Consider the following 14,239-nt stretch of genomic DNA (forward strand, 5'->3'; position numbering starts at 1 on the left):
TGTTAAGAAAACCGGTGCAGTGAACATGTCGCTTCAGCGCATTTAATTCGAGTCTATTACAGCAGCTTGTGCAGCGTTAACCAAGCAGTGTCTCTCAAGTCCATAATACCGATCAAAAATACCAAAAGTATGTGAGAATATTTTCCAATTCTAACTGTTAACCGCAGCTACTCCAATAGTTGTGTCAAATATTGATTACCGTCAATAAAACCACAAAGCGATTCGCATAAAATCTTTGCGACTATAACTCTCAATGATCAACTTTCGTATTTTCAATGAAAGTATTTTTATTTATTTAATCTCTTTGAGTTTAAAACCGATTCTTTTCGGGGCAGCACCTACTTTACAGTACCTGATTAAAGTTAAATTTACTTTTACTTGGGGTAACTTGCAATATCTTGAAGAAAAGAATATATTTAAAAGTTTTTTATGGAGAGTCAAACATTTCCGGTTTATAAAATTGCTGACGATATTTTGATTCCTACTTTTTATTTTTAGAAATGTTTTGAGCGCAATAAAAAATGATATAGCTAGCAGACGATTACACTCGTGACGTCCTAAGCCTGGGTGGAAATCTGAAGTTTTTCAGCTAATTGGTTAGCTAAAAATATTATAAAGCATAAAAAATTTAGAGAGGTTTTGAAATAATTTACTTTTGTGATATGTTCCTGAACCATAATACTATGTTATATGACGACGCGTGTTCGTGAAAAAAGGTCGTAAAAAGAATGATACCTACATACATTGTTTGGTCTTGAAATGAATATATGATTGGTTCATACTGGAATGTCATTTATCTGGTTCCTATCTCTCCGAAACCATCACCTTGCTGGAAAACTATTTAAATTATGGAAACATGACAATTGCAAACAAGAAGTGCAAAATGTAGTGAGATTGTTTTTGAAAAGAGAAGAAGGAATTAAAATCGTTGAAAAGTAAATAGAAGGAATTTGACTACCTCAAAAGTGCGTTATATCGTTTTTTCTGATAATTACCTCGATGTATCGCGGTGGAACTCACTATATTGTGCTTGTGTTGTGTGCTCCTCCGCAGAGATATAGTGGTAAGTGATTTTTTATCCCGTTTTCCTTCCTTCCATACCTTGTTCATTCCTACACATACTATCACCCGATTATATAATAAATAGCATTACATTCATATATAATCTATTACAAGGGAATATTATCATAAAAAATTCACAAAGTTTGACAAATATTTCGCAACATGAAAACAATATAGGTGGATGGAAAATATGCCACCTTCGAACACTGCTTAAATAATATAAATCACAGGAATTTACAAGATATCTGACAGATTATCTGATTGAGCATGCGTATAAGCTGTCACGTGAAGGTAGTACCCATTGTAAACATAAATATTTGATTGTAATAATTGTGTTTATACAAATAATTTAAAAAGTGCAAAAGGTTATCTGTTTGTGCAGTAAAGTACACAAGAATGCTACTGATGTATCTTATACTGAAGGACACAAAAATACAGATACAGACAGAAATCGCAGTCCGATAGTGCATAATTTACACTGTTTGCTGGGTGACCGGATAAATCATCACAATGATAATTCATCACATCTTTAAAAAGTTATATAAAGTCATGGAAAGTGATGAAACAAAAACTTTTTAACTGGGTTAAGTAGGTTAAGTAAGGTTAGGTTAGGTTAAAAAAATGTTTTTTTCATCGTATCTAATGACTTTATATCACTTTTTAAAAGTGTGTTGAATTGTCACTGTGTTGAGTTATCATGGAACCGTTTGCTGAGATACGATTTACGAGAAGGTTAAGGACGTACGATATTACGATTACGTAGAAAAAATATTGGTAGGTATACGAGCATAATCGAAAAGATCACAAAATGCTTACATATTTTCTTAATGTTTGTGATATGTTTATTCTTAATTATTAATTACTTTAACTACACAGTGAAAACTTTATCTGCCGTGAATATGGCGTTAAACCCAAGTCCATCGTAATTTTTGTACGAATTTTACCGAAAAAGCCAACGTTATTGGAAGTATAACTGATGGATTAATAAATAATCATGCTGATTAATACTGATGGGAGTTGCGTTAATTAATTAATGAGAAAAATCGAGCTAAGTGTAACAAAGTCGTGAGTTAGCTTCGTTATATGTTTCCACCAATAGGTATCGAAATAGAGATGTAAATGTGGCGCTTTTATATGTAAATTGGTCAAAACTATAAAAATCTTTGAAATTTTATTGTTTTACTTCAGATACACAACCTTTTTTAAAACTTAATAGTTTCTATAGCTTTTTAATTGCTCTTTATTTTTTTTCCCAAAAGACCGTCCGCACAGCATCCCCAAAGATAACATAGACTCCGAGGGGTGTCAGAACGAAATAACGTAGGAGTGAATTTACCGTTCCAATTTAACACTGCCAGAATTATATGTGGAAGAAATTTAACCCCCTGGAGACTTGTGTGTGATAAATAAAATATATAATAAAAACAAAAGTTATGTTTGGTTAAGTAAGGTGAGGTTTTTTCGACGTGTGTAATTCCAGTAGGTATAAAAATTATACACGGATAAAAATTATCTTCAAATCATTGATAATCCGGTTTAAAACGGGATCGCAGTCCCCTAGCGAATGAATTAATGGGTTTCCTGATAAACTTTTAGTAAAATACGAATAAAAGTTTTTAAATCTTAACATTTTTGCATCTCGTCATTATATATAATCAAGGCAAATGCAGGTGCATGAACATGTGTTCCGATATATTACGAATTTACTAAAACTTTTTTCAGGAAACGGCCTGCATTCCCATTTTTAACCGGACTACCAATAATTTGGAAGGATTCTTAATAAATTAGCAATACTCATTTTTCTCCATGTAATACCACTTTAATTATTAAAGTAGGTACTTTACACGTGTAATTTCATCCATGTTTTATTAGGACAGAGTAAAATTGGTACGTGAAATCACACCTGTGTAAATTCGTCATATTATAACCACCCCGAGAGAAGTCTCCCGTATAGAGTTAATGCAGAAAAAAATAGAGGTGTTAACTTAGTACTTGCATCGTTAATTTGGACAGGTGTATACGTTAAATTATTTCAAACAGAATTTCTATATATCCAACTCAATTCAGTAAGCTATTCTGTATTTTTGATTCGAAATAACTTACCAGCGAAACTCGTTTGTAAAACCAGTAGCGCAGCGAGGAGCGGGAGGGTCATATTGGGCGCCGCGCGCCACAGCTCTAGGGCGCGCCCATGGCCCGGGCTCAGCGGCGGGGCAAAGGCAGAGGGGGGCACATCCCGCGCTGACTGTAACAAAAATAACAAATTATATTAACATTAAACGTCGGATAATATACCTCCCTGCAATCGGAGGCAATATCGGGGCAGTGTTGGGTAGTGCAAATCTTCCTATATTTTACATAATTGCATGCAAGAAAGCGCCAGAGCCATTTCCATTTTCTGATTGGAAAGTTATGATCTTGATCGACGAGCGCTTTGCTGCACTTTCAAGGGCGGGAGTGTAGAGAAGACGGCAATTATACCACCCCCCATTCCACCACTATCGCTCTCTCGCGCCTCTGATTGAAGGGAGGTGTGTAAGGTCTTTTAAATTGCCATTATTTTCGTATCATGCACATTTGGTACATTTCGATTCCCGAACCTGTGAATGTGAATATAAGTAACTTTGCTATCGAGGACAACCGGATAAGCCAAAACGGTGACAAAACAGAATACGATGAAATAATAACTTGGAAAGGAACAAATTAAAATGGTTATTGGGGAGATAGCCACAGCCAAGCTGTCCGATTCAAGAATGAGTCGTAGATACTATTCGTCCTCATGTGATGAATGTCAACCGTAAAGGTTGTTTCAACGTGTTTCCCGACTGTGCACCGGTGCCGAAGGTATCAATGATTCTATCGAAATACCGGTGGAACAAAGAAAACATTCCTATCTGACGCCTGTGCCCTAAATATTGCAATCTGTTAGGTTAGGTTAAGTAAGGATAGACGAGGTTAGGTTAGGTTAGTTTGGATAAGGTTAAGTTAGGTTAGGTTTTGTACATTTTTTTAACACTTTTTTTAAACATTTTTTTTATTTTTCTGCCTTGACATGGTTACGGAACTGTTACAGAGTCATAACTAATAATGTTTAATTAATTGATTATTGTCATCATCAATTCCCCAGTCAAAAGACTACATAGGCTTGGAAATAAATTCACATCTGTTGATATTTTTATTTATTCCATACTAAAATTTAAAACAGAAATTTCTAACATTTTGCTTCGTTAACATTACTATATTTTTTATTCTGTAACATAATTTTATATGTAAATATTGAACCTATAATTTACTTTTTTCTTTTTGTTTATTTATGTCATTTACTTCAAGCAGGGATTAATACCTTTTTTCTATCTTTTTTTTTATTTGTTGAATTGATGTGTATTACGTTCATTCATTTTCTTCTTACCTTATTTTTATAATATTTTGATGCTATACATTACGATGCAATACAAATATGTTTTTATTACTCTGGTAATTTGAATGCACTATGTAATGTAATTTATTTATACTCGTTTTATGTAAAAGCCCGAAAAGGGGCAAAATGAATAAATAAGTGAAGAACAAAGAACCGTGGATACAGACAAAGTTTGATAATCCTAAAATTATCTGCGGAACTTAATGCATAGACCGGCGTTGGCACTTTACTAGGATTAGTAACGCTCATAAAGAAATAAGTTTCATGTTGAAACGAAATATTCATAATTCCTTGGAAAACTTGGAGACCTAATAAATGGAGGTATATTTCCATAAAAAAATGTAAAATTTTAATAATAAAATACGCGAGCTTTCAAAAATAACTAGTAAAGTATTATTCTTTTTAACATTCAAAAACGAAAATCTATATTTTGTCCTTTTTCTTTTTCTCGCCTATTCTATTATCTGTATTTGTAAACAAGCATTTTTGATATCAAAATACCAATGTAAAATTGTACCTATTGATTTCCACATATGTATTGTAAGTTCCTCCCGTCCTGTAAGTTTTGTAACTCACCGGGATAGCTCTAGCAAGAAATACGAAAATATTTTTTTTATTTTTTTATTTTTGATTTTTTAAAAAGAAAGACAAACATTCCCGGGTTACGAATAACCTGACAATATTTGAAAATCTCCTACTACCACCACAGTAAGCTGAAAATGTTGCTTGTGTTGTGATGGAGGACTTAGCCAGCCGAGGAATTGAACACACTACGCCTGGGTGGGACCCAAACGCGATGTCAACTCGGCCACCGACCGGTCTTTATTTTAATTTTAATTTAATTTATTTTTTAAATACCGTGAAGGTCCAATCGTTTTTATAAAAAAAAACAGTAAGTGCAGCCCTGAGTATGCTGTGGTCAGTTGTGGTGATTAACAACTGAAATTAATTGGAAATAACACAATCTATTAAACACATCTAATTACACTTTAAATCGTGAAATTGCGTCTGAACCCTTTGCAATTCAGTTTCAAAATAATTAATTTTATTCTGAAATTACGCAGTAAAATTAATACCTATGATGTAGGTATATACCTAACAGATTGAGTCATATTGCGCAGTACTTACACAGATGCATTGCTTGATTACAGTACGTTTCAAACTTATGGAAAATAAATGGATTGATAATTTAAAACATAGTTTAATTTAAAAAAAAACAGTGCATAAGTTTTTAAATGTCCATAAAAACTTTTCGAATATGCAAATTCGCTGATCGCCTACACTTGTTATCCCTTTTTCGCAAATGAAAAGGCTTCATCGGGTGAGGTGTGTTCAGGGTGCGCCTGCCCCCCAACTGATTGGCGTGCCAGATCGGGAGAGGCTGGATTGAGGAGACCCTTTGACCTCTCCACCTGATCTCTCGACCCATCGCCTTGCCCCGCAGTGGGAGAAATATATTTATACGTCACTCCGGGGCACAATGATACCTGGATTCCTACCCACCACTTATACATTTTTTTCCTTCAAAGAACTTCCTCTTCTTATAAAGACCTCCCACACTGCATCCCCAAAGATGTCATAGGCCCCGAGGGAAATTATTTTCTTCATTACCTCTTGTCTGGGTTTAATGTAAAAAAAAAAATAAGTAGCAAGCAAGACGAAATGCTGTTTCACAGTGACGCTTGATAAGGACAAGACTATCGGTTGTATATATATACGTATATGTACATGTATGCACCAATATTTGCCCGATTCCTCCAGGAACAGCAGTTTTAAAACGATGAACGTGATAATTATAATAATGTCTATACATATACAGGGTGTCCGGGGTGAAAGTGCAGTAACTTCGGGAGGTGATTTTACATGATGGTAGAAATAAAAATGACATAACTTTTTTTTAAATTAAACTTTTAGATGTACTTTTCAGCTACAAACGAAAAATTGCGCCGGCGTGTGCGTACTGCATTATTATTGCTTTTGGATAGTTTGAAATCGACCGGCCGATCCTAGAACTAACATCCGCTACCCCCCTTCCCGCGCTTTACAGCTGGTAACAGAACAGCTGTGATTTGTTTACTTTAAAGAAATATTATAAACAAATACCTCACATGTACTCACTATACATGTGGGTTACATAACTCGATAATTGGTTAGAGGGCATAAAGGCCGCCCGTTATGTAACAAGAGATTCATTCATTAATTCTTCTGAAAGTAGATTACTTCAATGAGCCGTGAAAGAGATAAGGATTTTTAATCCACATTTACGACAACGTACTTACAACATACCTCTCAACGATGGAAACTTCACTGGCAAATAATAAACAACGTCACCAGTATCGCGCTCGACAAGCACACAGCGAATTTATCGGGTAAGTGTGTACCTCCACTAAGGATTTTTAGTAGGTATGTCTTTTTGTATGGAAAAAAAGTGGTATTTCACAAAAAGTTATGTTTATTTTTTGCTCCTACCGTCATGTAGAATCACCTCTCGAAGTTACTGCACTGTGACCCCGGACACCCTGTATATTGGTAAAAAAAGTGAACGCTATATTTGAACCAATTTCTATTGAACCAATTGATTGAGTGTAGCAGGCTATAAACTTCTAAATAGTTTCCATTTGAAACTGGCCGGTAGCCACGATAGTTAGAGAATTATCAATTTAATTATATTTAGAAGAACAGGTAAAACCCTGTTTAAGTATGTACGTAACTGAATAGTGACTAAACCGAACCACTGAGAGTTAAAACATTGATGTGGCAGAATTAGGTCGGTGGGTTAATACTTAATATGGGTGACACGGTAACAACTGATTGTGTTGGACTATTTGAGCAGGGCTGGACCACAACTGTTCTGAGATTTCAATTTTATTTATACTTGCCTGAAAACTTTAGCTGTGGTTGTTGCCACGATGTATTCAAGATACCACACAGCAGAACGAATGTCTAGTACAGCGTAGCGTGACAAGAGAAATAAGGTTTTTAAAAGATATATCTAACACAGTTGAAATATTTTTACTCTTTATCTCCTCAGGCTAATTTGTTCGGTTTTTGAGAATAAACCGGTACTGCCCGTAGAATCAATTTGTTCACATCTCGGAACTGATCATATTATGGTATCATAGAAATCGTTGTCTCATTTACCGCCATAGATAATATAAATATCAACTAAGAGATGTAAGAAAGAGAAATTATTAAGCTTTGCATTCAAATATAGAATTCAACCATAGAATAATCAAAATGTACACCTTAATGATACCAAATGTTCCGACCGCAACATGAGAATATTTATGAAACGTGAACAAAAAAGTGAGGTGGCAGTAATGTTTATAATTCATTTTCTAATAAAATATGTGTTTTTTTTTCATCAGTAATAGTTCAGTGTCTAGGCGAAAAACGTAAGGTGAGTCAATGTTGTTTGTGTTTGATTTGAAAAATTTAATATCTAAAAATATGATATGTTAAAATGTATTTTATCACCTTTCAAAAACAGTTTTTATGTTTGGAATACTTTCAGAAATATCTCATTAAAATATGAAGTCTTGTATCTACTGTAAATTGATGATTAATCTGTAGTACAATGATAAAAGACACCTGGGTAGGAACCAAACGCATTGGTCAACTCAGTCATCGAGTAATTACTTAATTCCACTGTGCTAATTACTACACCGTTAAGAAATTAACATAAATTATATTTCTTTTAAATATTTACCGTTATCATTTGAACGACAAGCAGCATCATTATTTGTTTTATTTTCTACTAGCTGATGTACCTGGAGTTGCTCTGGCTTTACACATTTTTTTTTTCGAAATCAGTCGTTACAGCAACCGTCCTCTGGTTTTGAAGCTTTTAAAAATCTCGGCAAAAAATGCAGATTTGCTTAAAAATCAAAGCCGCCCGCAAGTCACAGACACGCTTCTTTATATAAATATATTTAGTCTCCGATAATTTTCCAGTAAAATTAATAAAACAGCAAATGTACTAATCCTACGCTGTGAAATCTACTTGATCGCTGAAGTATGTGTGAGATATAACGTGCTCCCTGTCAGTAAACGAGGTGGAAAGGAACTCACAATTCACCATACACCCACCTAATGATGGGTGTATGGTGTACTTGTATATATTCCATTTAAAGATGACCCCCACACGGTACCTGTATACAATATATTAGCTCCCGCCGCTATAAGCCGAATTTGCGGTTCACGTATTGATTGTGTCTATTTAATGATTCAAACCAAGTGAACGTCATATGAACCATTCCTTTGGTCAGGCAACGGAATTTTTAAAACACAAGCCTGTGAATCGGAATACTGTAGATTATAATTATTTATGTACTGTGGACTATTGACCTGGTGCCGAGTGCAATAAATCATGTTTACGTGATGATTCTCGACCTATATGTTGCTTGAAATCACTTTAACCCTTCTGGGTGGAAGAACAGTTAAGGTAGAAACACACTGGGTCGACGTACGCTATGTGAGCAACGCATTAAGATATCTTTACTAATTATAATCCATACATTTTATATGCAAATAGATGCTTCAGAAACACGCTTGTCACACGCCACGCAAACTCACGCTTCCATCGCTGCGCAGACCTGGGCTGTCTGGATCGACGTGGGATGTGTAAATATGGAGGGGGTGGCGTCACGCCTCCAACAAATTGATTTTACATCTATGACTGGTATTATCTATGCAACTACTGTTATTTTTGGTATATCTATGGTTGTTTGTTTTGAGTTGACTTATTGAAAATAATTAACTAAGTAAATCGTCCTCAAATTCGCTCTTTAAATCACAAGATATAGTTGCCAAGTGAAACACACAAAATAACCTAAAAAATAAGTATCAAATCAACTGACGAGCGTCCGCTCCGCATACTTAAGAACTAGATACCACTTGTCACGTGATCATACGCGTTGCGTGCGCTAAACCAGTGTGCATGTTGACCTGGGAACATGGTAATGCGTGTTTCGCGTAAGTTAAGCCAGTGTGTTTCTACCTTTACGGTTAGTTCCCACTCCTAAAGACAGGTAGAAACTCGAGTGGCTATTAGCTAATAATATTGGAAATGCAGTGTTATCAATTTACGTAAGATGCTCCCTCGGCCATTGTGCCCACATGTATTATAGGAAGAAGACCCTAAAAAAATATAGTATTATTCAATTTTTATTTATTTTAAGTTAGAATTAAAATCTGTTTTCGAGCTGATTCAGTCACGAATAATATTGGACTGATATAAATATACGTTCAGTGAGAACCGTACATGCAATGATAAATGTTACAGTCACTGAAGTCAGCACTGAAAGGAGAATAATTATAATTGAATCGGAAAGAAGCCAGAATGAAATGAAACGAAAGCACATTCGGTCCGGCAGCCAGTTGCAAAATCACGTTAAAATAATTGTAAAAGAAAAACTTTTACCTTCTGTGCACTTGTGCAGTGCGCAGCGAAGTTAGTTTTTTTCATATTTATTTTAGTGCATATACCAAAACGTTTTCGTTGTATACAACAATGCTCTCGGTAGGAGTTCTCGGGCCCATGTTTTCGTGGTTTAAGTTTAACGTAGGTTAGGTTTTGTAGAAAATATAGGCTGTTTACCTACTTACAATATCGAAAAAACCATTATAAATGCATAACTTTGAATGAAAGAAATTTGAGTTGTATTAAGCCAATCAGTTAATTTTAAAAAATCAGATGTTTCAGGTAATAAAATACAGTTTTTATTTGTTCTATGGCTCGAAAATTGTATAGCACTTAGGACGAGATGTTTCACAGAATTTGAACAAATCATCAAATTTCAAAATTAATTTTCAAGTTCTGTAAAGGTTCTATTAGAGTTCTAAGGTATCTATTTCTACTTAGGTATGAGTATTCAAAAAAATAAAAGTTCAAGAAATTACTTTTTAAATATAATTTAAAAGTTAAATTTAACAAGTGAATATCTCAAAAATAATGAGCTACTGATAATGGATGCGAAATATTTAATAACGCACTGGAATAGAGACGAAGAAGTTAAATAAGTTTATGTTCAACAAACAATTACGGGGATGGAATTAAATATACCAAAAATACTTCCACTTTAATTGGCTAGATAGTTAAATAATGAAACTGTGTTGATGCGGAAGAAGGGATAGCGGAGAAAGGGTGGGGGATTTTAAGAAGCAATAATATAATTATTTAAAAAAAAATTAGCATTTAGTGGAAGCCACTGCAAGCGCCATTTGAATAGACCATCAAAAGCTAACAAATTATTATAAGCAGTAATTAGTCGCCTGAATTATCAATACAAATTGAAAATATCTCCCGACTAAAAATAAATGCCGCCGATGGGAATTCTGATGTCCGGTCAGGTACTCTGGACCACTAAGCTACGTCGGCTTATTTCCAACACGCCAAATAATTCAATATGTACTAGTACTTCAATCAACAATTACTCCTTATTATATAATCTCGTCGAATTTAATGAATCCTGTCTGATTACATCTAAAAGGGATCTAAATGATAATCTAGTCTCCTTCAACGGAAGCAAACTTCCGAACAGGCCTTCCATTGATATGCTTGGTGTAACTATAAGTGACCAGCTCAGGTGCGGGGGCTCCATCGAAGCCAGAGTAAAGCTGGCCTCTCAGAAGCTGGGCGTACTGTACAGGGCCCGCAGATACTTTAATAATACACAACTGCTGACCCTGTACAAATCGCAAGTGCACCCTACTGTCAAATTTGGCAGCCATCTCTGGTCCGGAGCCTCTAAATACCTGAAAAAAACCCTTGACTCTGTGCAAAAACGGGCGGTCCGTTTGATAGATTCCCCAATCTTAACAAACGGACTGCAATCTTTAGAGCACAGGCGTCAGGTAGGTATGATGTCCTTGTTCTATCGGTATTACAATGGAAGATGCTCTGAGGAACTAGCGTCATTGATCCCTTCGGCACCGGTGCGTAGTCGGGATACACGCCAAGCGCGCGCCCAACATTTGTACACGGTTGACATTTGTCACATGAGAATGGGTCGCTTCTACGATTCGTTCTTAAGTTCAACAGCTCGGCTGTGGAACGAACTGCCGGCCTCTGTGTTTCCTCCCTCCTACAACATGGGACTCTTCAAGACCCATGTTCACTCCTTCCTCTCCACAAAAAAGACCCTCCACACAGCATCCCCAAAGATGACATAGGCCCTGAGGGAAATTATTTTCTTCAGGGCCTCCTGTGTGGAGTTAATATATAAAAAAAATAATAATATTTTTTCACCAGTAAACAACCAACTTTATGCTGTCGATATTTTTACTCGGGAGATATTTTCAATTTGTACTGATATTTCAGGTGACTAATTATTGCTTATAAAAATTTATTATCATTTGTGCTATGCATAAAAAACCTTGTCTTATAAACATTATTTTATCAATAAAAGCGATTAATACGCGTTTTATCTATCGAATCTTTCTTTTCTGGTTATAAAAAAAACAAACACGTATCATTACGGCTCAGAATAAATACAGTTCTAAAATACGTATTTGTTAAATTTGTTCTCCTTTACAACGAGCCTTTGTCAGAGCATTTCTAAAACGTTTACCAATCACCCACACGCTTCGAGCATTAGGTGATTATGTTGAAATTTCTCTAGGTATATTTTTAATATAATTTTAATGTCACATTCAAAGACACTTTATCATAAATGATAAAACATTCAGTTCGTTCGAAAAAAATATTTTTTTTGTCATTCGTAATGTCATCCTCCTAAGCGACATCTTATTGAATTGCGACAGAGGAGCGAACTAATAATATCTTAACGTCACGGTGATTGAAAATCGATCACTTTTAATGTAAAAAAAAATTATTTAACCTAAATTAAAACAAGCGAGATTCATCCAAAGAGTTCTCGTTGAGATGGCCAAGAGCGCTTTCATTCAGATTAATACACTTTTTTATAAAATGCCCCAAAACCAAATCAGAATGGTTCATTTGGGATAAAAATCTGAACAAACTATTAACGTGAAAGAGAGACAGATTTTAAAATCGGTTAAGTGTTGAAACAACAGCTTGCTTACAGTAGTTTGATCCTTCTTCTGTTTTTTTTTTCAAAATAAATACACTCGAATTTGCACTGTGTTCTTACGATTGTTCCAAATTTCAAACACTTTTCCAGCAAGGTTAAGAATAGGTAGGAACTGGAGGAATAACAAATAGTTAGGAACTATGATATTCTCATTTCAAAACCAAACAACAGATGTCTAAGAATAATGCAAAATGTCCTTCTCTATTACGCCTTCCGTCAATCTTCCCCTGAATTATCACTAGGGTAAGTAATCTTACGTAAATTATTTACACCCTGAGCGCTTTTAAATAATAGAAGTGTTAATTACATTAGTGTATTAAATAAATATGTATAGTATAAAAAAAATAAGAGAGGAACAGCATGAATCAACATGATACAACACAAAGTAAAGAGAAAATATGTCCTACATTAAAAGAACATCAAAGTAAACGGTGAGTTAAAGATTATATTACCTATGTAAATAATCTCTTAAGAGAAAAAAAAATTTAGAAATAATTCTTACATAAATTTAAATTTCCTTATTTTTAATAATAAAGTAAAACATTTCTTTTTGGTTGTTTTCGTGTTTTTTTTTACATTGACTCCACAGGACGCCATGGGGAAAATAATTTCACTCACGAACTATGTTATCTTTGGGGATCTGTGTGGGTCTGTGGAGGGACTTTTTTGAGGAGAGGAAGGAGTGAACATGGGTCTTGAAGAGACCTGTTCTATAGGAGGGAGAAAACATAGAAGCGGGCAAATGATTTCACAGCCAAACTGTTGAACTGAAGAACAAGTCGGAATGACCCGTGCACATAATCCCGTTGAAAAGTGAAAAAAACTAAATTGACTGTCTTGGAAGTGCTTAGTATCGTTTAAGTACTCATTAGTTTTGTTGTGGCGATAATTACCTTGGTGACACTTTATATATTGTGATTGTGTTTTGTGCTATATCGTTCCCATACCTTGTTTATTCATACACATACTATCACCCAATTCCAGCAAACATCATTTCATTTCATCTCGTTTTAAATAATTTACAGTCCATATTTCATGTTCATATTTCATTCGTAAGCAGTTAGTACTAGATTCTGCACTTTGCATAGCGAACATTGCCTCTGAAGGCGTCCTCCGATATGAAAGGACAAAAGAAGAAAACGATTACATGATTGATCAATGCAAACTCACATAATAAAACAAATCATTATATAGCATAAGTCTCTAAAGGATCTGACTTTGTGCTTGATACAAAATAGTAAATTAAACTGCCTCCGTAGTCAATCGGTAAAGCTCTCAACTAGCAAGGCGAAGGTCGCGGGTTCAAATCACGGAGTGGGCAAGTAAATTAAATTTGTAACAATTATTTTTATAAGCAATAATTACTAACTTGAAACACTCATCGACATTGAAAAATCTTCTGATAAAAGATACATGACGCCAACGGGATATGAACCCGTTTCCTTTCGATTTCCGGTCGACAGCTCTCGGATAAGAGATAAGCCGCCATAGCTCAGTGGTCAGTGTTTCAGGTTAATAATTATTGCTTGTCAAAATAATTGTTACCCTTTGTGCTATGCATAAAAAATCTTATCTTAAACATTAGATTACCAAAAAAATAAAAATCAAATTTGATTTATTTGTGTTATTTCATATTTTATTCATTTAAAATAATATATAATAAAAAAAAACTTGCAGCACGTTCTAGAGTGGAAGATAATCTCAG

At 34.7% G+C, this 14,239-nt stretch overlaps 1 protein-coding gene across 1 annotated transcript in view; it reads right to left on the reverse strand.

The window, feature by feature from the left end:
* Nucleotides 1-14,239, reverse strand: part of LOC149420618 (uncharacterized) — a 269,966-nt gene that overhangs the window by 93,176 nt on the left and 162,551 nt on the right. Inside the window, exon 2 of the mRNA XM_089636394.1 lies at nucleotides 3,166-3,307. Within this exon, the coding sequence (XP_089492520.1) occupies nucleotides 3,166-3,217 (52 nt within the window). The 5' untranslated portion in view covers nucleotides 3,218-3,307. The remainder of the gene's footprint in view (nucleotides 1-3,165; nucleotides 3,308-14,239) is intronic.

This window comes from Hesperophylax consimilis, chromosome 10 (assembly GCF_061612785.1).
Source record: "Hesperophylax consimilis isolate HC1 chromosome 10, BYU_Hcon_1.0, whole genome shotgun sequence".
Lineage (NCBI taxonomy): Eukaryota > Metazoa > Arthropoda > Insecta > Trichoptera > Limnephilidae > Hesperophylax > Hesperophylax consimilis.